Below are 22654 nucleotides of genomic sequence, written 5' to 3'. Positions count from 1 at the left end.
ATACTTCGGTTCCAGTGTAACGAGTACTTTTATGGCGCCATTGTGTGTGTACTCGAAGCTATTTCCTTTAGACTCTGCAATTGCGACATTTGGTTTCTTGTTTACACTAGTTAGGCATAATGGACAACAATGACCTTTTTATTCTATTTCCTAATTTAAGACATGGATGGTTTGATGCGAAAATTAAAAAACCCATGGAACATATTAATATGAATGCTTTGAACACCATTGTTGTTAATGCTATGGAAAATTCTAAGCTTGGGGAAGCTGGCTTTGATGAGCATGATATTTTTAGTCCCCCAAGCTTTGAGGAGAAAATTTACTTTGATGATACTTTGCCTCCCATTTATGATGATTATAATGATAGTAGTCTTTTGTTACCACCTGTTATGGAGGATAAATTTGATTATGATTACAATATACCTCCTATATTTGATAGCTACTTTGTTGAATTTGCTCCCACTACAATTAATAAGAATGACTATGCTTATGTTGGGAGTAGTAATTATTTTATGCATGAGACTCATGATAAGAATGCTTTATGTGATAGTTATATTGTTGAGTTTGCTCATGTTGCTACTGAAAGTTATTATGAGAGAGGAAAATATGGTTGTAAAAATTTTCATGTTACTAAAACACCTCTCTATGTGCTGAAATTTTTGAAGCTACACTTGTTTTATCTTCCTATGCTTGTTACTTTGCTCTTAATGAACTTGTTTATTTACAAGATTCCTATGCATAGGAAGCATGTTAGACTTAAATGTGTTTTGAATTTGCCTCTTGATGCTCTCTTTTGCTTCAACTTCTATTTCTTGCGAGTGCATCATTAAAACTGCTGAGCCCATCTTAATGGCTATAAAGAAAGAACTTCTTACGAGATAACCCATGTGTTTTTTTTTACTACAGCAATTTTTTGTTTTGTTGAGTCTTGGAAGTTGTTTACTACTGTAGCAACCTCTCCTTATCATGTTTTTGTGCCAAGTAAAGTTTCTATGTCAAAGTTGTTGTTATATTTGGGATCGCTGCGCAGAAACAGCATTGCTGTCTGTCACGAATCTGGGCACAGGCCTCTGTAGAAAATTCGAAAAAATCTGCCAATTTACGAGCGTGATCCTCAGATATGTACGCAACTTTCATTAGTTTTGAGTTTTTCCATTTGAGCAAGTCTGGTGCCATCTTAAAATTCGTCTTTACGGACTGTTCTGTTTTTGACAGATTCTGCCTTTTATTTCGCATTGCCTCTTTTGCTATGTTGGATTCATTTCTTTGATCCATTAATGTCCAGTAGCTTTATGCAATGTCCAGAAGTGAAAAGAATGTTTGTGTCACCTCTGAATGTGTGAATTATTAATTGTGCACTAACCCTCTAATGAGTTTGCTTGAAGTTTGGTGTGAAGGAAGTTTTCAAGGGTCAAGAGAGGAGTATGATATACTATGATCAAGAGGAGTGAAAGCTCTAAGCTTGGGGATGCCCCCGTGGTTCATCCCTGCATATTTTAAGAAGACTCAAGCGTCTAAGCTTGGGGATGCCCAAGGCATCCCCTTCTTCATCGACAAAGTATCAGGTTCCTTCTCTTGAAACTATATTTTTATTCGGTCACATCTTATGTACTTTACTTGGAGCGTCTGTATGTTTTTGTTTTTGTTTTAGTTTGAATAAATGCTTGTGTGGGAGAGAGACACGCTCCGCTGGTTCGTATGAACACATGTGTTCTTAGCTCATAATATTCATGGCGAAGTTTCCTCTTCGTTAAATTGTTATATGGTTGGAATTGGAAAATGCTACATGTAGTAATTCTAAAATGTCTTGGATAATGTGATACTTGGCAATTGTTGTGCTCATGTTTAAGCTCTTGCATCATATACTTTGCACCCATTAATGAAGAAATACATAGAGCTTGCTAAAATTTGGTTTGCATAATTGGTCTCTCTAAGGTCTAGATAATTTCTAGTATTGAGTTTGAACAACAAGGAAGACGGTGTAGAGTCTTATAATGTTTACAATATGTCTTTTATGTAAGTTTTGCTGCACCGGTTCATCCTTGTGTTTGTTTCAAATAACCTTGCTAGCCTAATCCTTGTATCGAGAGGGAATACTTCTCATGCATCCAAATACTTGAGCCAATATTCATGCCATTTGTGTCCACCATACCTACCTACTACATGGTATTTCTCCGCCATTCCAAAGTAAATTGCTTGAGTGCTACCTTTAAACAATTCAAAAGTTATTACCTCTTATTTGTGTCAATGTTTTATAGCTCATGAGGAAGTATGTGGTGTTTTATCTTTCGATCTTGTCATTTACTTTTGACAGACTTTTACAATGGACTAGTGGCTTCATCCGCTTATCCAATAATTTTGCAAAAAGAGCCGGCAATGAGGTTCCCAGCCTCAATTAATTAACTTGCATTAATAATTCTCTTCACATGTTTTGCTCGATCTATCGATAAGCAACTTAAATTTGCAAATAGACACTCCTCCATGGTATGTGAATGTTGGAAGGCACCCGAGGATTCGGTTAGCCATGGCTTGTGAAAGAAAAGGTTGGGGGAGTGTCATCTAATAAATAAAACTAAAGTACATGTGTAAACAAAAGAGAAGAGGGATGATCGACCTTGCTGGTAGAGATAACGTCCTTCATGGGAGCTGCTCTTGAAAGTCTGGTTGATGAGGTAGTTAGAGTACCCGCTACCATTTGTTGACAACAACAAACACCTCTCAAAACTTTACTTTTATGCTCTCTTTATGTTTTCAAAACCAAAGCTCTAGCACAAATATAGCAATCGATGCTTTCCTCTTTGAAGGACCTTTCTTTTACTTTTATGTTGAGTCGGTTCACCTATCTCTCTCCACCTCAAGAAGCAAACACTTGTGTGAACCGTGCATTGATTCCTACATACTTGCATATTGCATTTGTTATATTGCTCTATGTTGACAAATATCCATGAGATATACATGTTATAAGTTGAAAGCAACCGCTGAAACTTAATCTTCCTTTGTGTTGCTTCAATACCTTTACTTTGATTTATTGCTTTATGAGTTAACTCTTATGCAAGACTTATTGATGCTTGTCTTGAAGTACTATTCATGAAAAGTCTTTGCTTTATGATTCACTTGTTTACTCATGTCATTACCATTGTTTTGATCGCTGCATTCATTACATATGTTTACAAATAGTATGATCAAGATTATGATGGCATGTCACTTCAGAAATTATCTTTGTTATCGTTTTACCTGCTCGAGACGAGCAGAACTAAGCTTGGGGATGCTGATACGTCTCCAACGTATCGATAATTTCTTATGTTCCATGCTACTTTATTGATGATACCTACATGTTTTATGCACATTTTATGTCATATTCGTGCATTTTCTGGAACTAACCTATTAACAAGATGCCGAAGTGCCAGTTCCTGTTTTCTGCTGTTTTTGGTTTCAGAAATCCTAGTAACGAAATATTCTCGGAATTGGACGAAATCAACGCCCGTGTTCCTATTTTGCCCGGAAGCATCCGGAACACCCGAGAGCCACCGGAGGAGGGGCCTGGTGGGCCCGGATGATAGGGTGGCGCGGCTCGGGCCCCGGCCGCGCCCCTATGGTGTCGCCGCCTTTCGACCCTCCGACGCTGCCCTTTCGCCTATATAAAGCCCCTGCATCGAAAACCCTTACGGAAGAAGCCACGGTATGAGAAAAGTTCCAGAGCCGCCGCCATCGCGAAGCCAAGATCTGGGGGACAGGAGTCTCTGTTCCGGCACCCTGCCGGAGCGGGGAAGTGCCCCCGGAAGGCTCCTCCATCGACACCGCTGCCATCTCCACCGCCATCTTCATCACCGCTGCTGCTCCCATGAGGAGGGAGTAGTTCTCCATCGAGGCTCGGGGCTGTACCGGTAGCTATGTGGTTAATCTCTCTCCTATGTACTTCAATACAATGATCTCATGAGCTGCCTTACATGATTGAGATTCATATGAGTTTTGTATCACTATTCATCTATGTGCTACTCTAGTGATGTTATTAAAGTACTCTATTCCTCCTCCACGTGTGTAAAGGTGACAATGTGTGCACCGTGTGAGTACTTGGCGTAGGCTATGATTGTGATCTCTTGTAGATTATGAAGTTAACTATTGCTATGATATATTGATGTGATCTATTCCTCCTACATATGCATGAAGGTGACAGTGTGCATGCTATGTTAGTACTTGGTTTAGTCTTTTGATCTTTCTTACACTATAAGGTTACTAAAATATGAACATTAATTGTGGAGCTTGTTAACTCCGGCATTGAGGGTTCGTGTAATCCTACGCAATGTGTTCATCATCCAACAAAAGTGTAGAGTATGCATTTATCTATTCTGTCATGTGATCAATGTTGAGAGTGTCTACTAGTGAAAGTCTAATCCCTAGGCCTTGTTCCTAAATACTGCTATCACTGCTTGTTACTGTTTTACTGAATTACTACTGCTGCGTTACTACTGCATGTTTACTTCCTACAATATTACTACCATCAACTGCACGCCGGTAAGCTATCTTCCGGCGCCGTACTACTCGCTCATATTCATTCATACCACTTGTATTTCACTATCTCTTCGCCGAACTAGTGCACCTATTAGGTGTGTTGGGGACACAAGAGACTTCTTGCTTTGTGGTTGCAGGGTTGCATGAGAGGGATATCTTTGACCTCTTCCTCCCTGAGTTCGATAAACCTTGGGTAATCCACTTAAGGGAAACTTGCTGCTGTTCTACAAACCTCTGCTCTTGGAGGCCCAACACTGTCTACAAGAATAGAAGCACCCGTAGACATCAGCTATCACCGACTTCAGGGTTATTCTTAAGCACCTCTTTTCCATTGCATCCTACTTGTACCGGTCCCCGGAGTATCTAGTATCATCGATTCATACTGTAAAGGCAATGTAGGAGAACAAATTGCAACAGTAGATAATATAAGTCAAACATAACATGAATCTTCCCACCATCATGTATGTAACAACAATATAAATAACTTGTATTAATGTTTCAACATCACATAGTACACCAATAACAAATGACAATAATATTCCAAATTTAAACAACAAAACAGATAATGAATGACCATTATAGACATAATAAAATGGGAACCAATTTCCCCATTAAGTAACTGTCATTGGTGCTCAATGAGATCATTAGAAGCTTGGTATATGAGGCCCGATCTTCAATCTGCCGGTAGGTCTCAAGAAAAGCTTGCATCTCTAGTCCGGGTTACTACGAGGTTTGGGTTGGCTACCAACATTTTCAAACTCAAAGGGAAGGGTGAAATCCATAGCACTCTCGATGACCGGGTTGTGTCGAATCAAAGATTCCTTCATGATATTGGTGAGGGATTTCTTGTCCCAAAAATGACCAGGACCTTGAATAATAGTAAACTAAGACTGAAACACACCAAAAGCTCTCTAAATATCATTTCTATATGTTTCTTGACATAACTGAGATTTTTTTTTTTTACTTTGAGGAGTTGTGATAGTCTTGACGGATGTTGACCAGGAAGGATAGATGCCATCAAACATATAGTACCCCATGTTATATTCATGACACTGATAGATCGTGGTAATCCAAAGAAACAATGCCAAATCCACAAGTCCTCGAAGGCCACTAGTTGTAGTACGATAGTTTGATCACAATGATGACCAGTGTATTGTCCATGCCATGCTTTCGGAAAGTTCTTCCATCTCCAGTGCATGCAATTGATGCTTCCGAACATGCCTTGCCACCCCTTGCTTCATTAGAAGCCATTAGCCTCTTGTGTCCTCGTCATTGGGAGCTCGGAGATATTTAAGATGGAAGACCTGGATCAATGTCTTTGTAAACCTCCTCACACACTTAGAGAGTACTATTTTTTGCATTCACCAATGTGAAGATACTTGTTGGTCTAATTGACTGGAATTTCATACGCAGTCACTCGCATTTCCGCTGATATCTTTTGATATAAACTAAATCCAACGAGGCCGGTGGCATTCCTCCGAAGAGAAAAAAATTCTAAGTTGGTCTCACATGCTTAATTTGACAATGCACACAAACTGATATATTCTCATTCGATGACATCTACGAAAGAGATGAGGAAAGTAGGTTCAAACCTTTGCTAAATAGTCCTTCATGAGAAATTCATGGCCGAGAGCTCCGTTCTGAGGAAAGTAAATAGGATACATTGTGGATTACTTCCGCTTCTCTTCTTCTATGCATTCTCAATATTCTTCACGACGAGCATCAAAAATATGTCCTCAATCTCATCGTTGATGCGCGTAGATGTACACGTCCGTTGGGAACCCCAAGAGGAAGGTGTGATGCGCACAGCAGCAAGTTTTCCTTCAGAAAGAAACCAAGGTTATCGAACCAGTAGGAGCCAAGAAGCACGTGAAGGTTGTTGGTGGAGGAATATAGTGCGGCGCAACACCAGTGAAACCGGCGCCAACGTGGAACCTGCACAACACAATCAAAGTACTTTGCCCCAACGTAACAGTGAGGTTGTCAATCTCACCGGCTTGCTGAAAACAAAGGATTAAGTGTATCGAGTGGAAGATGGTGTTTGTTTGCAAAGAACAATAAAAGCGAGTAGAATGTATTCAGATGTAAAGAATGGACCGGGGTCCACAGTTCACTAGTGGTGTCTCTCCAATAAGATAACTAACATGCTCGGGTGAACAAATTACAGGTGAGCAATTGACAAATAAAGATTCAATACATATCAATGATGATTACTATGTGATTTAATCAGGGCATTACGACAAAGTACATAGACCGCTATCCAGACATGCATCTATGCCTAAATAATTCACCTTCGAGGTTATCATCCGAACCCCTTCCAGTATTAAGTTGCGAACAACAGATAATTGCATTAAGTATGGTGCGTAATGTAATCAACACAAATATCCTTAGACAAAGCATCAATGTTTTATCCCTAGTAGCAACAACGACATCCACAACCTTAGAACCTACTCGTCACGATCCCGCATTTAATGGAGGCATGAACCCACTATCGAGCATAATTACTCCCTCTTGGAGTTACAAGTATCAACTTGGCCGAGCCTCTACTAGCAACGGAGAGCATGCAAGAACATAAACAACACATATATGATAGATTGATAATCAACTTAACATAATATTCTATATTCATCGGATCTCACCAAACACAACATGTAGCATTACAAATAGATGATCTTGATCATGTTAGGCAGCTCACAAGATCTAATACAATGAAAGCACAAGCGGAGAAGACAACCATCTAGCTACCGCTATGGACCCATAGTCCAAGGATGAACTACTCACGCATCAATCCGGAGGCGGGCATGATGATGTAGAGCCCCTCCGGTGATGATTCCCCTCTCCGGCAGGGTGCCGGAGGCGATCTCCTGAATCCCCCGAGATGGGATTCGCGGCGGCGGCCTCTCAGTAATGTTTTCCGTATCGTGGCTCTCGGTACAGGGGGTTTCGCGACGGAGGCTTTAAGTAGGCGGAAGGGTAGGTCAAAGGGCGACGCGAGGCGCCGACACAACAGGGGGGCGCGGCCCAGGCCCAGGCCGCGCCGCCCTGGTGTCTGGCCGCCTCGTGGCCCCACTTCGTCTCCCTTTCGGTCTTCTGGAAGCTTCGTGCAAAAATAGGACCCTGGGCGTTGATTTCGTCCAATTCCGAGAATATTTCCTTACTAGGATTTCTGAAACCAAAAACAGCAGAAAAACAGCAACTGGCACTTCGGCATCTTGTTAATAGGTTAGTGCCGGAAAATGTAAAATAACGTTGTAAAGTATGTATAAAACACTCAAGTATTGTAATAAAAGTAGCATGGAACATAAGAAATTATAGATACGTTTGAGACGTATCAAGCATCCCCAAGCTTAGTTCCTACTCGTCCTCGAGTAGGTAAACGATAACACAAATAATTTCGAAGTGACATGCTACCAACATAATCTTGATCAACATTATTGTAAAGCATATGAGATGAATGGAGTGATCTGAACAAAAGATTGCTAACAAAGATAATGACTAAGCAAATGAATCATATAGCAAAACTTTTCATGAATAATACTTTCAAACAAGTATCAATAAGACTTGCATAAGAGTTAACTCATAAGCAATAAATTCATAGTAGAATGCATTGAAGCAACACAAAGGATGATTAAGTTTCAGCGGATGCTTTCAACTTGTAACATGTATATCTCATGGATATTTGTCAACATAGAGTAATATAACAGGTGCAATAAGTAAACATGTAAGAATCAATGCACACAGTTAACACAAGTGTTTGCTTCTAAGATAGAAGGGAATGGGTAAACTGACTCAACAATAAAGTAAAAGATTGGCCCTTCGCAGAGGAAAGCATTGATTACTGTTTTTGTGCTAGAGCTTTTTGTTTTGAAAACATAGAAACAATTTTGTCAACGGTAGTAATAATTCATATGTGCTATGCATAATACTTCCTACAAGTTGCATGTATCATGCATAGAGTACCAATAGTGCTCGCACCTTGTCCTACTATCTCGGAAAACACGGATTCTCATCGTATAACATATGTTTCAACCAAGGGTCACAAAGGGGTACCTCTATGCCGCCTGTACAAGTGTCTAAGGAGAAAGCACGCATTGGATTTCTCGCTTTTGATTATTCTCAACTTAGACATCCATACCGGGACAACATAGACAACAGATAATGGACTCCTCTTTTAATGCTTAAGCATTCAACAATAGTTAATATTCTCATAAGAGATTGAGGTTGTATGTCCAAACTGAAACTTCCACCATGATACATGGCTTTAGTTAGCGGCCCAATGTTCTTCTCTAACATATGCATACTCAAACCATTTGATCATGAAATCCACTACTTCAGACAAGATGAACATGCATAGCATCTCACATGATATCCAACAAAGATAAAGTTGATGGCGTCCCCAGAGAACATGGTTACCGCTCAACAAGCAACTTATAAAAATTAAGACACATAACTACATATTCATCACCACAATAGTTTTTAAGCTATTTGTCCCATGAGCTATATATTGTAAAGGTAGAGGAATGAAATTTTAAAGGTAGCACTCAAGTAATTTACTTTGGAATGGCGAGAAAAATACCACATAGTAGGTAGATATGGCGGACACAAATGGCATGGAGTTTGGCTCAAGGTGTTTGGATGCACGAGAAGCATTTCCTCTCAGTACAAGGTTTGGGCTAGCAAGGTTGTTTGAAGCAAACACAAGTATGAACAGGTACAACAAAACTCACACAAGAACATATTGCAAGCATTATAAGGCTCTACACTCTGTCTTCCTTGTTGTTCAAACACTTTACCCGAAAATATCTAGACTTAGAGAGATCAATCATGCAAACCAAATTAAACAAGCTCTACAGTAGTTCTTCATTAATGGATTAAACTACATGATGCAAGAGCTTAAACATGATCTAAGAGAGCTCAAACAATTGCCAAATTGCCAAACCATATGCATCATTTTCCAATTCCAACCAAATAGCAATCTAACGAAGCAATTAGCTTTCGCCATGAACATTAAAGCACAATTAAGAACACAAGTGTTCCATTAGAAAAAGCGGAGCGTAATATCTCCAATATAAGAATGGCGAGATCCAACTTTATTCAAAACAAAACAAAAATAAAAACAAACCGACGCTCCAAGTAAAGAACATAAGGATGTGACGGAATAAAAATATAGTTTCACTAGAAGTGACCTGATAATGTTGTCGATGAAGAAGGGGATGCCTTGGGCATCCCCAAGCTTAGATGCTTGAGTCTTCTTAAAATATGATGAACCACCGGGGCATCCCCAAGTTTAGACCTTTCACTCTTCTTGATCATAGTATATCATCCTCTTCTCTTGACCCTTGAAAACTTCCTTCACACAAACTTCAAGCAAACTCATGAGAGGGTTAGTGCATAACCAAAATTCATATATTCAGAGGTGACACAATCATTCTTAACACTTCTGGACATTGCACAAAGCTTCGAAAGTTAATGGAACAAAGAAACTCATTCAACATAGCAAAAGCGGCAATGCGAAATAAAAGACAGAATCTGTTAAAAACGAACAGTCCGTAAAGATGCTTCGGACTGGGCACTTAACTTGCTCAAATGGAAAAACTCAAAACTAATGAAAGTTGCGTACATATCTGAGGATCACGCTCGTAATTTTGCAGATTGTTTCGATTTTTGTACAGAGACTTATGCCAGAATTCGTGACAGACAGCAATGCTGTTTCTGCGCAACGATCCCAAATATAACATCAACTTTAGCATAGAAACTTTACTTGGCACAAAAACATGATAAGGAGAGGTTGCTACAGTAGTAAACAACTTTCAAGACTCAACAAAACAAAAATTGCTGTAGTAAAATAAACACATGGGTTATCTCCCAAGAAGTGCTTTTCTTTAACGCCTTTCAGCTAGGCGCAGAAAGTGCAAATCAAGTATTTCCAAGAGATGGAGCATCAACATTATCTCCAGGGGTGTGGGAAGTTTCTTCCACAATGCATGTTATCTTATCTATGTAAGTTTCAGAGGCCCCCTTTTCATTACTCTTAGGCTTGCTATTCTCATCAAACAAATTTTCAGGAACAAGCCAAGCATAGTTATTTTCCAAAGCTTCATACATCCCTAGGAGCTTACTAGGTATTGGCTCCTTAATTTCTCTACCATCATTAACATTATTAGTATACTTAATTCTATCCATATCCATCTTTTTAAGGATACTAGCAAAGTTGGTGTAAGAATCAAGCATTTTATATTTGGTAAAGACTTTTCTAGCCTCTCTTGCTACACCACCAAATTCTTTTAGAAGAGTTTCTAAGACAAAATCTTTCTTTTCTCCTTCCTCCATATCAGAGAGTGTAAAAAACATGTGCTGAATTATAGGATTAAGATTAACAAATTTAATTTCCAACATGTGCACTAAAGAAGCAACAACAATTTCATAAGTGGGAGCAAGTTCTACCAAGTGTCTATCTTCAAAATCCCCAGCTATACTAACATGAGTGAAAAAATCTTCTATATTATCTCTTCCAATTATAGACCCTCGGCCTACCGGTATGTCTTTTAGAGCGTACTTAGGAGGAAACATGATGAAATAAACAAAAAGTAAACTAAACAAGTAAAGTAGAGACAAGTAACTAATTTTTTTGTGTTTTTGATATAAAGAACAAGACAGTAAATAAAGTAAGGCTAGCAACTAATTTTTTTGTGTTTTGTTTAAGTGCAGCAAATAAAGTAGTAAATAAAATAAAGCAAGACAAAAACAAAGTAAAGAGATTGGAAGTGGAGACTCCCCTTGCAGCGTGTCTTGATCTCCCCGGCAACGGCGCCAGAAAAAGAGCTTGATGTGCGTAGATGTACACGTCCGTTGGGAACCCCAAGAGGAAGGTGTGATGCGCACAGCAGCAAGTTTTCCCTCAGAAAGAAACCAAGGTTATCGAACCAGGTAGGAGCCAAGAAGCACGTGAAGGTTGTTGGTGGAGGAATGTAGTGCGGCGCAACACCGGTGAAACCGGCGCCAACGTGGAACCTGCACAACACAATCAAAGTACTTTGCCCCAACGTAACTGATGAGGTTGTCAATCTCACCGGCTTGCTGAAAACAAAGGATTAAGTGTATCGAGTGGAAGATGGTGTTTGTTTGCAAAGAACAGTAAAAGCAGTAGAATATATTCAGATGTAAAGAATGGACCGGGGTCCACAGTTCACTAGTGGTGTCTCTCCAATAAGATAACTAACATGCTGGGTGAACAAATAAAGATTCAATACATATCAATGATGATTACTATGTGATTTAATCAGGGCATTACGACAAAGTACATAGACCGCTATCCAGCATGCATCTATGCCTAAATAATCTACCTTCAGGTTATCATCCGAACCCCTTCCAGTATTAAGTTGCGAACAACAGATAATTGCATTAAGTATGGTGCGTAATGTAATCAACACAAATATCCTTAGACCATCAATGTTTTATCCCTAGTAGCAACAGCACATCCACAACCTTAGAACCTACTGTCACGATCCCGGATTTAATGGAGGCATGAACCCACTATCGAGCATAATTACTCCCTCTTGGAGTTACAAGTATCAACTTGGCCGAGCCTCTACTAGCAACGGAGAGCATGCAAGAACATAAACAACACATATATGATAGATTGATAATCAACTTAACATAATATTCTATATTCATCGGATCTCACCAAACACAACATGTGACATTACAAATAGATGATCTTGATCATGTTAGGCAGCTCACAAGATCTAATACAATGAAAGCACAAGCGGAGAAGACAACCATCTAGCTACTGCTATGGACCCATAGTCCAAGGATGAACTACTCACGCATCAATCCGGAGGCGGGCATGATGATGTAGAGCCCCTCCGGTGATGATTCCCCTCTCCGGCAGGGTGCCGGAGGCGATCTCCCGAATCCCCCGAGATGGGATTCGCGGCGGCGGCCTCTCGGTAATGTTTTCACGTATCGTGGCTCTCGGTACAGGGGGTTTCGCGACGGAGGCTTTAAGTAGGCGGAAGGGTAGGTCAAGGGCGACACGAGGCGCCGACACAACAGAGGGGCGCGGCCCAGGCCCAGGCCGCGCCGCCCTGGTGTCTGGCCGCCTCGTGGCCCCACTTCGTCTCCCTTTCGGTCTTCTGGAAGTTTCGTGCAAAAATAGGACCCTGGGTGTTGATTTCGTCCAATTCTGAGAATATTTCCTTACTAGGATTTCTGAAACCAAAAACAGCAGAAAAACAGCAACTGGCACTTCGGCATCTTGTTAATAGGTTAGTGCCGGAAAATGTAAAATAACGCTGTAAAGTATGTATAAAACACTCAAGTATTGTAATAAAAGTAGCATGGAACATAAGAAATTATAGATACGTTTGAGACGTATCAATCGGCACAAATCAAACTAGCTATGTCTGAATCATCTGAGGACCATGAGTCCTCAAAAAAGAAATATTCACGGTGAGAATCAAGAATATGTCCACAATCTCACCGTCACAAATCAAAGTATCTATCTGAATCATCTGAGGTCGACGAGTCCTAAAAAAAAATGGACCGATAGAGTCATGGACAAACTCCACGATGAACTCCTCTAAACTGTTTATAGTTCATACATGAAAAACAATTTGATTGCAATTTTAGTTGCAAAAAATACAAATGAGAAAAATACCCCTGGGTATTTCCCCCAACACCCTCCGGCCAAAGATAACCACACGTATGGATCCGGCAGATTCCAGACTTCCCCGAAGGAATACGGCTAGGAAACATCGATGTGATATGCAGTGGCCTATAATCATTGGCGGTTGCGGCTGCTACCGAGATGGGCAGGCGGAATTGGGATGAACAACGGCTACGCCAACCCCCACCACGATTCACCCCGAGAGCGTTGAGCCATGCTAGTAGGATGGAGGAGGATGGCTACGCAATTCACTAAAGGCAAGAGGCATCGTCGTATCTATCGTGGGCGGCCGAGAGGAGTCACGCCGGAACGGAAAGACGCGTCGCCAAATTCATGAGAGGTGGGAATGGAACGACATACGGTGGAAGATCTTCTTGGCGGCATGGCATGGCCGGGAACGGTTCAAATCCAGCACGGGAGGTAGCGGAGGCCGGAGGCAGCTAAGGATAGATCGATAAGATTCTCCAAACCAGGTAAAAACCATAAAAACTATAAAACTAGACATAATTTCCCCCCGTCTGATACAACATGGAAGGAAGAATCTTTGAGCTCGCCACATCAATCTTACTCCAAAACTAAAGAAAGCAAATTACATGAGCCACGAGGTAAGTACTAATTATGCGATGCAAGTCAATGTGCATTCAACGTTCATGCCAGTTGATGAATGTCTACAAAATTAGACAATTGATGGCGGTTAGAGAATTAAGCCATAATGCTACATGTGCATTTTAGAGAGTTACCATTCTACATAGAAAGTCAAGCTTGGTGGAAAACACAACATGAAAGAACCTACCTCATTCACTAGAATGTAACTCTAGGGACCTGTGGAGCAAGCAATATCATCACCCAAACCTTTTTTTACTATGTGATCAGAGAATCAGTTAGACTTATTTATTTTTGTTATGAGCGATGACATTTCCTAACACACTGGAACTTCAATTAGTGAACCTCGGGTTACCTTGTGGGGAAGAGACCCACTGCTAATAGCGTAGGTCGTTTGAATGCTCCCGCATTCTAAATTTGATGTTCACTGCTTCACTTAATCTCATGCACAATGTAGGTTCTAGTAAATGTTCTACAATGAACCATGCTCCTCGTCCCACAAACAATATGACATTATCTATTGATGTGTACCGAGGCGGTGACATCAAACATCAACGTATCCACCGCACCAGGGGAGGCTCAACATGGGTCTAGTAATTGAAAAGATATGTGTCAGTTAGGACAAGGTTTTCTGCTCTCAAGCTCATATGCTCCCGCTCCAATGAAAAAATCGGAAAAATAGAAAATGAAATCAAACAATTCTGAATATTTTGTACAATGAACATTAACATGTGTTACAATAGCATGGCAAAAAAATCTCTGAAAAAAATATACATGTATTGGTCTATGAAAAAAAACAAATATGATTGCTGCAAACAACAAGTCCAAATGCTCCAAGCAGCATTAAATTTTGTTACTTTTGCATAGGCCACCAAACATGTCATTGAGGACCACAATGTTGCTTGCAGTTAGAACAAATTCTCATGTTCGTCGTAAAAAAGGTTTAGATTTTCTTTTTAATTTTGTTTACTATATTTAGCAAATTTTTATTTAGGTAGGAGCATATGACCTCGGGTTTAGACGTGCATTTTCGGTCAGCATATCCTTATGTCTAGGGCCCTTGAAAATAATCATCAAAGAATACTTAATTTCACAAACAACATACATGTTGATACATATCAGTGGTAATGTTCATGGACATGTAAATAACTAATGAATACATAAAAAAAAAATCAACATCGCATGATTGTCTCCAAGGCATATATTTTTGAACACATAACAACCAGATATGTGTACGTACACACTAGCAAATGATGCAGGACAAATCGATTAGGCTTGTTTCCAAGGCTGAACTCCGTCGTTGATGACATTTGTCCGTGATGCCCTCTTTGTCCTGATGCGCTGGAAAATAACTCTATGCCATAGGCTCACGCGGAGGACCAATACATCGAGCATGTAATCTGGTACAACATGACAAATGCACCACTGGAGCCGGTGGCCCAGGTTAGGCATGCAGAGTGGGCCATGACCTATCCAGCATGCCGCCGCTCTCGCATACTCGTCAGACGTCGGCATCATCAGCCGTGAGAAGAGGCCTCGCGGCTTGCGGGATACCGCCACACCCATCGTCATCTTCGTCTCCACGAAGAGTGGTGCCTATACTTGCACGACACATGAATTTAAGTCAAGTCAACCATGATTTTATTGAATCCAAATCGATTCATTGGCATAATAAGCCTTAGATTATATAGTACATAAATATTTATAGATTTTAAATTGAATTATTATTTTATCTACACTGCTCTGTTACTATGTAGCTAAGGCTGGCCATAGTGCAAAGTATCATATAGTGGTATCATCCATATGATACAAGTCTATGATACTACCCCTATAGTGGTTAGTATCATCTAGTAATATCATAATCTCATGATATTTAATTATTTGTAGAATCTCAATGCAATTGTGTGTATAGGATGTATTTGACATTAAATTTTCTAGTTTCACGTGCTTATGATACTGATATCATAGTATGATACTACTAGCATATCTCTCCTCATTAATTATAGCGCCACATCAGATTTTTACCAAGGTGGCATGCATGATACTCCTTATGATACTAGCACTATGGCTAGCCTAAAGCGTATCATTTTTGAATTTCCATTACCACTTCCATCCCAGCTTTTCAGCCAAAACAATCATGGAATCTTCTCTCCATTGATTTGTCATAATGAACTGAAATTTATCATTCATAGATCTCCAACGATCAAAATCCAACGGCTAGCATGGGCTGGATTCGCCTCTCCTGCCGGTCTGCCCCGATAATGTTGTGTGAACCACCTAGGAGGTAGAAGATTTTCCAAAAGCATGTACTCTTCCCCGATCTGGTAGTGTCAGGGGGTGGAAGGGTGGGGCCTAAGATTTAGCCCAACCCATATACCAACTAGAAAAGGTAGGAAAAAAAAAGGCCGAGCCTAATTTAGACATGCACCCCACCCTAGTGAATTGGGCTGGATCCGCCATTGATAGGAGCCTGACTGTCAGTGTGAAACACCTACGAGCTAAACATTTTTTCTAGAAACATGCACGTTTGGTTTTGAATTGAGTGGATCTTCTGTGGGTGAGTGATCTAGGATTCTATTCTAGGTAGCAAAACTTCCGGTAATACATATGTATATTTTTTTCAACATGGTTGCTTCATGTTCTCTTGATCACCTCAGATTTTATACAATGAATGTTTTTCTGTTGACTGAAGCTTACACATAAATTAAATAAATGAGAAACATGAAATAGTCAATACACATCAAATTTAAAGAGGCTAAGTATGCCATCAAAGGAATAATCTCCATTCTAAATTTATGAGTGTTTTTTTGCATGTTTATTCATATTTTTATGATTTTTTCAGTATGATTTTGCATGTCCTATTACAAATTCACTGAAAATATTTTACTTAATAAAAAGAGTTCGTATATATAAACTTCTCTTGACAGTTTTTTAAGAAACACAAACTGAATTTGATCCGTCCCTACAGAAATTAAGTTGTATATACTCCCATTTGGCTTGGTCTAGAACATGTTTTTGTGGAAATTAATAGTGTTTGAATCAGCTATTAAAATCATAGATTTCATGATCATATACACTGTTAATCTTGCATTTCTTTTTGTTATACAGTTTTGCTATTCCCATGACAACTAAAAATAACTACTTTTAAGTCGACTTAAGAACCATATGATCTGAATATTTAGATCTATGAAAGTTCAAACAGATGATAAGATCTTCGGCGGTAGGTTATAACTGTTGCCACTACAAGAAATTTGTTGACTAATGACCTTTATCTTAAGGACCATGATAGTCTTGGTCATAGATTTACGACCATCTCGAGCCAGTTGGTCAAAAGCCATATGGGAGAGTCCAATCCCGGCAACATTATGACCTTCTCTGTCAGGAAGGACATAATTTACCTAGACCAATTGGTCTTAACATAGGCAGAAGTAATCCAGGACCTTAATTCCAGACTATTGCAACCAATTTAATTGGTCATGGCCGCATGACTAAATATTACTGTCTTAAATTGTAATGTGTTGCCATGACTAAGCAGACACCTCAGCAATCTCGCCTATGTGTCACTGCTTATGTGTCTTTTTTTTGCTTATGTGTCACCATATAGACTTGCTTTGAACCCACTGAAATGTGGAACCTATTGACAGGCTATATCTACTTATTGGGAAATGCTTTTTTTCACTGGGTTAGATCTAATGATTATTTTTTTATCACCATGTATAAGTTACAGAGGTGTCTTGGAGATACAGGTGAAATACAATGTACACGTCCATATGTATTGATCAAGCGTCAACGCCTGTGTACCCAACAATGCTAGACCATCAAAAAAATGGTGGTGAACCTGGGTACCAGCGCACCTGATTTCAAAAAATTCAAAAAACGTTATTTATATATTTTTAAAAAGTTGAAATAATTCCCTCACGTAAATCTCATATTGAAACTTACCTGTGAAATTTTTTAGAAGAAAGTACGGCTGTATGTGATCCACACAAAAAAGTGAAAATCAAACATTGTTATACTGTGAATAGTATATGTAATATAAACAGTACGGTTTGTTATTTTCCTGTAGGCTACATACTTTTATATTTTAAGTTGAGACTTAAAATGCACATTCTTACATACATACTCCACACACATGATTTATGCCATATTTTTAAAATTAATTTTAGTATTTTTTCGATTTTATTTTCTGAAATCACGTGCTGGCGCACCCAGAACCAAAAATTCGCGTCCGCCAGACCATTTTCTTCGATCGTGTGACATGTATTAGGAACGGAAGTTGTTTTCTACCACCCTTTCTCCAGATTAATTCCCAGGCACCAACCAAACACGCTGATATGTCGTGGCACAACCAACATGAGCCCTTCATCCTGATCCGACGCCTCCCAGCAATCCAGAAGAAACACACAATCCAGGGCACTATGGATACTTGTCTCTGATTGGCTGTGGCAGGGACACTCAATAATGAACAAGTCCATGTCACGCACTCTGAGCCGCTTTCTGTCTCCTTCCCTCCCCCGCCCGCCGCACCACCACCTCCATCCAGTCCACAGTCCAGATCGCGTCAAATTTTCCACACCCCCTCCTCCCTGTAACGCCTCTGTCCTCCGGCGAGAGCGCGGCGCGGGGCACCCAGATCTGGTGCGGCGGTCGTCGGAGATGGCGTGCATCAAGAGCGCGCATAGGGCGGCTTTGACGGCGCTCGCGCCCGACGCGCCCTACCTCGCCGCCGGCACCATGAGCGGCGCAGTCGACAGGGACTTCTCCGTGTCCGCCAACATCGAGATCTTCAGCCTCGACTTCCAGTCCGACTCCCCCGACCTGCCGGTCGTCGCCGCCTCGCCCTCCACCGACCGCTTCAACCGCCTCTGCTGGTCCCGCCCGAGCGCCGTCGACGGCGACTCCTTCTCCCTCGGCCTCCTCGCCGGGGGCCTCAGCGACGGCTCCGTCGCCGTCTGGAACCCGCTCAGCATGATCAGGTTCGCACGGATCCGCCCGTCCCGCCCGACACCCTGCTCATGTCCTGATCTGTTTCTCGTTGCTGCAGCTCCAAGGGACAAGCCAAGGATGCCATGGTCGCGCGCCTCGAGAAGCACAACGGGGCGGTGAGTTGACCGGCCTCCGCTGCTGCTTGTGGATAGAATTGCGTCCGGTCTAGCAAGAGCTGCACTCGGGACGACGTCGCCAGGCAGCGCGCAAGCCTCAATCCTGCCGGATCTCCAGGCCTCGCTTCCCGCGCGGGTGGTGCGCTAGGCTGGGCCGCGCGTGTCCGCCTCAATCCGATCGTGCGCCCCGTGGCCTCCTCCTTCGGCGTCTCCGGCAGCTGCTACACCGTCGCCGCAGGGGAGTCCCCATGGTCGTGCTCCGCGTCGCCTTCGAAGATGCGCACACCGTCCACCTCGTCATAGACCTCTGCGCTCGCTGCCTGCCACCGCCGCGAGGTCGCGCACCGGGGCATCAAGCGAGCCCGAGCCCCTCCCGCCTGTGTCGGCGTCGACCTTCTGGCGGGGGAAGCCGGCATCGACCGGCGGCCTGCGCGAGCAGCTGGCGTGCTCTGTCCATGTAGATGCAGGGATCTGATTGCTTTGTTTTTTGTTTTTTTAGGGTGTCAATTGCAAAGTTCAGAAACTGGTTGACTTCTCTGTAATAGCTCAGAAATTGTTTGTATTTTTTTTTGTAAAGTTAAGTAACTGTTTATATTATAAATATCCTGTGGGTTCAGACTTAAATATAAAAATTAAAAATTAAGGAAACGGGACAGTATCAGGCTATATCATGTCAGTTAATATATCATGTCAGTTAATTGAATTGTACCGAGTTGAATCACCACGTAACTGAAACGGATGACCGAGCTAAATCACCACGTAACTGAATTGGACCGAGCGACCGAGCTGAATCGCCACGTAGGATTGGCTGAGCTGAATCGCCACGTAGGATTGGCTGACATGGACATTGGAGATAGCCTTTGACCAAAATAGTTAGTCATAGGTCCATGACCTTTTGTTTTGGTCGAAGAAGTCCATGACTAATTAGAAAAAAAGGTCGTGACTTGTAATTACTGACCCTCAGTATGTGACCTACTGTTTTTGGTCAAAAAAAGGTCAAGAAAGAACTACTAAGACCTTTTCTACGACCAATAGTGAGGGTCACCAGTTAGCATATTTCTTGTAGTGTGGCTGAGAGTAAGTTGACTAATAAATAACCAATCTGTTATATACTTGTTGAAGGTATTCAAGGTGCTTTTATCTCAGGGGATAAAACAGTTTGGCTGTGATCTGGAATCTGTGGGCTCACAATTTCGTATATATTCCCTCCATATCACGGAAAGACCGACGTCATTTTGGATATTCACACGGTGATCAAACTTTTATCAATGACCAATTGCTACTCTAATATATGCATAAAATGTTACAGAGTATTATAATACAGTATTATTTTGAATGCACTTTTGGAGGCAGCAATTCTAACCACATGATTTACAAGCTCTACCTCTAAATATACTGAAAAATATTACTTTTTCTATCCATACTAAGTGTCGCGGTTTTAGTTCCGCATGAATTGGGAGTACTCAAAGTTCTCAAAGTTTTACTTGACCCGTGTTCTCAAAGTTCATCCAAAAAAAGTTCTCAAAGTTTGACTTGACTAACCTGACATTGTACGTCGATTCCTTTGCCCATGTACTCAACATAAAGGCTCCTGGAGAACTGAGAAACGTACCTGAAATTTTAATTTAACCCTCTGTAATTTACTGTCTCTCTGTTTGTTTTAACTCAACCGGAAGTATTGGAAAGCGTTTTTTTAAAATAACGTCGTACCACGTGGTATACCACAGTTATGTTTAGTGAAAATTGTACTACGTGGACGACAGAACAGCTGTACCGTTTGGAGGCGTGGTAGATGGAGTAGAGCGGGAAGGAAGGGATGGCCTTGGTGGTCCCGGAGCCGATGTTGACGACGGCGCCCCTGCCCCGCTCCACCATCCCCGGCAGCACCGCCGCCGTCACCTCCGTCAGCGCCCACAGGTTCACCCGGATCATCCTCACCCAGGCCTCCACGTCCGCCTCGTGCAGGTACACCGCGCACGGCTTCGCCAGGCCGGCGTTGTTCACCAGCACCCCAACCTCGAGCCCCGCCACCGCCTGCCGGAGCTGCCGCAGCGCCTCGTCGCCTGCCAGTCAAATATGCCGATCAGTATAGCTAGCAGATCGTGTCGCGCGTACGTGTGTGTGCGCGTGCGTGGTTGCACTTGGACCTTGCGGCGTAGCGATGAGGGCGAGGTCGACCACGACGGTCTTGGTTTGCACGGAGGCGTTGGTGTTGGAGATGGTGTCTGCCATGTCCTGGAGCTTGGCAGGGTCGCGACCGACGAGTACGAGGTTGAGGCCGCGGCGGGCGAGCTCGATGGCGACCGACTGGCCGATGCCGGACGTGGGGCCGGTGACCAAGGCCCAGGCGCCGTAGCGGCGGCGGAGGTCGGTGGGGCGGCAAGGCAGTAGCAAGACGAGGTGGGAGAGGATGCGGAAGGCGACGGCGGCGACGTACAGGGCGCCAAGGATGGCGAGCGAGACGAACCAGGCCGGCTCCTGCTGCCGGGAGAGAACCTCGTTGCTGCCCATCTTCATTCTCTCTCTTTTCCCGGGCGAGCTTAGGGATTCTTGCAGATGGACTAGTAAGATCGATGTCGGTATATATAAAACATCTAGCGCAAGCAGATCGCAACGGGTGCAGCTTATGCTTCTTATCGTACGATCGACGTGATCAGTTAATGGAATCTACAGTACGATCCAATTTTTTCAGCGGCTTTTCTCTGTTTGCAATCAACGTGATCTGTACACACCGTATCAATCAATGGAGGACAGAAGGAATCAAACACCGTGACACTGTAGCAGCGTGAGCTGTGCTCTGCAAATGGAAGCATGTCGCGATAGTGTCGTGTGTGTGTGTGTGAGCGATGGCGTTTGATTTCACAGCTTGTGATCTGTTCTTGTGCTGGTGTCATAGCTTGAGTAGGTAGTAGTGAAGGCAAAACCAAATAGAGAGGGGATATTCCGCAACTAGTTGCGCCCGCACCTCATTTTTTGTTGGCACACTTCCAAGTTTCTAAAAAATACAAACTAAAATTTTAAACATATATTGTGTTGTATCTTGTGTATCTGTGAAGTTTCATCCAAAAAAATGTCAAAATGTGACCTACACAAAAAGAACAAATGATGTGTAAATAGTACGTGACACTATTTACGTATGTCTTCTCTTTTTTACACAGGTCACATTCTGACATATTTTTTGATGAAACTTCACAGATGCACAAGATACAACATAATATTTGTCTAGAATTTTAGTTTGCATTTTTTTGGAAACTTGGAAGTGTCACAAAAAAAATTAGGTTGCAGGTGCAACTAGTTGCAAATGAGAGTTTCCCAAATATAAATATGTGGTGGAGGAGTAGTAACCGAGTGACCGATGGAAGTAGGAGGTGTGAGTGTGTTTTGTAAAAACAGGAATGAATTTGTGACGATTTTATGGGTACGTAGCAAGGTCAAGGCAGCGATAGCCACAGTGATTAGAGGGTACCCGAGGAAAACACATGCGGTTGTGGGGGAGCCAGTTTGCGAGGTGTTGCAGGAGAGAGGTTAGGATAACAGAGACAACCGAAAACGTGTAGCTGCTGGAGAGGAAGTGGTAAGCCGCGGAGAACCTCGTGAGGTGTGCGGTGCTGAAGGGTTTTAGTGGGATGAAGGTTGAAGAGAACTGTAGCGGTGTGAAGAGCTTCAACTCAATAGGCTGGAGGCATGCTAGCTTGGAGAAGAAGTGAACGCACCATGTTGCTCGAGCGAATGACACGTCCGGCATTGCCGTTTTGGGGGTATGTATATGTTC

The 22654-nt window shown here is 42.0% G+C and overlaps 1 protein-coding gene across 1 annotated transcript; it reads right to left on the bottom strand.

Annotated features, from left to right (window-relative positions):
• Positions 1-15049: 15049 nt before the first annotated feature.
• LOC124689280 (very-long-chain 3-oxoacyl-CoA reductase 1-like) lies at positions 15050-21393 on the bottom strand. The gene is made up of 4 exons (XM_047222834.1): positions 21030-21393; positions 20657-20945; positions 20425-20494; positions 15050-15376 (listed from the first exon to the last, which is right to left on the bottom strand). The coding sequence occupies exons 1-4, from the start codon at positions 21391-21393 to the stop codon at positions 15050-15052; spliced, it is 1050 nt and encodes a 349-aa protein (XP_047078790.1).
• Positions 21394-22654: the final 1261 nt, after the last annotated feature.

The sequence above is a fragment of the Lolium rigidum genome, chromosome 2 (genome assembly GCF_022539505.1).
Source record: "Lolium rigidum isolate FL_2022 chromosome 2, APGP_CSIRO_Lrig_0.1, whole genome shotgun sequence".
Classification (NCBI taxonomy): Eukaryota; Viridiplantae; Streptophyta; class Magnoliopsida; order Poales; family Poaceae; genus Lolium; species Lolium rigidum.
This window is presented reverse-complemented; position numbering and strand designations above follow the sequence as displayed.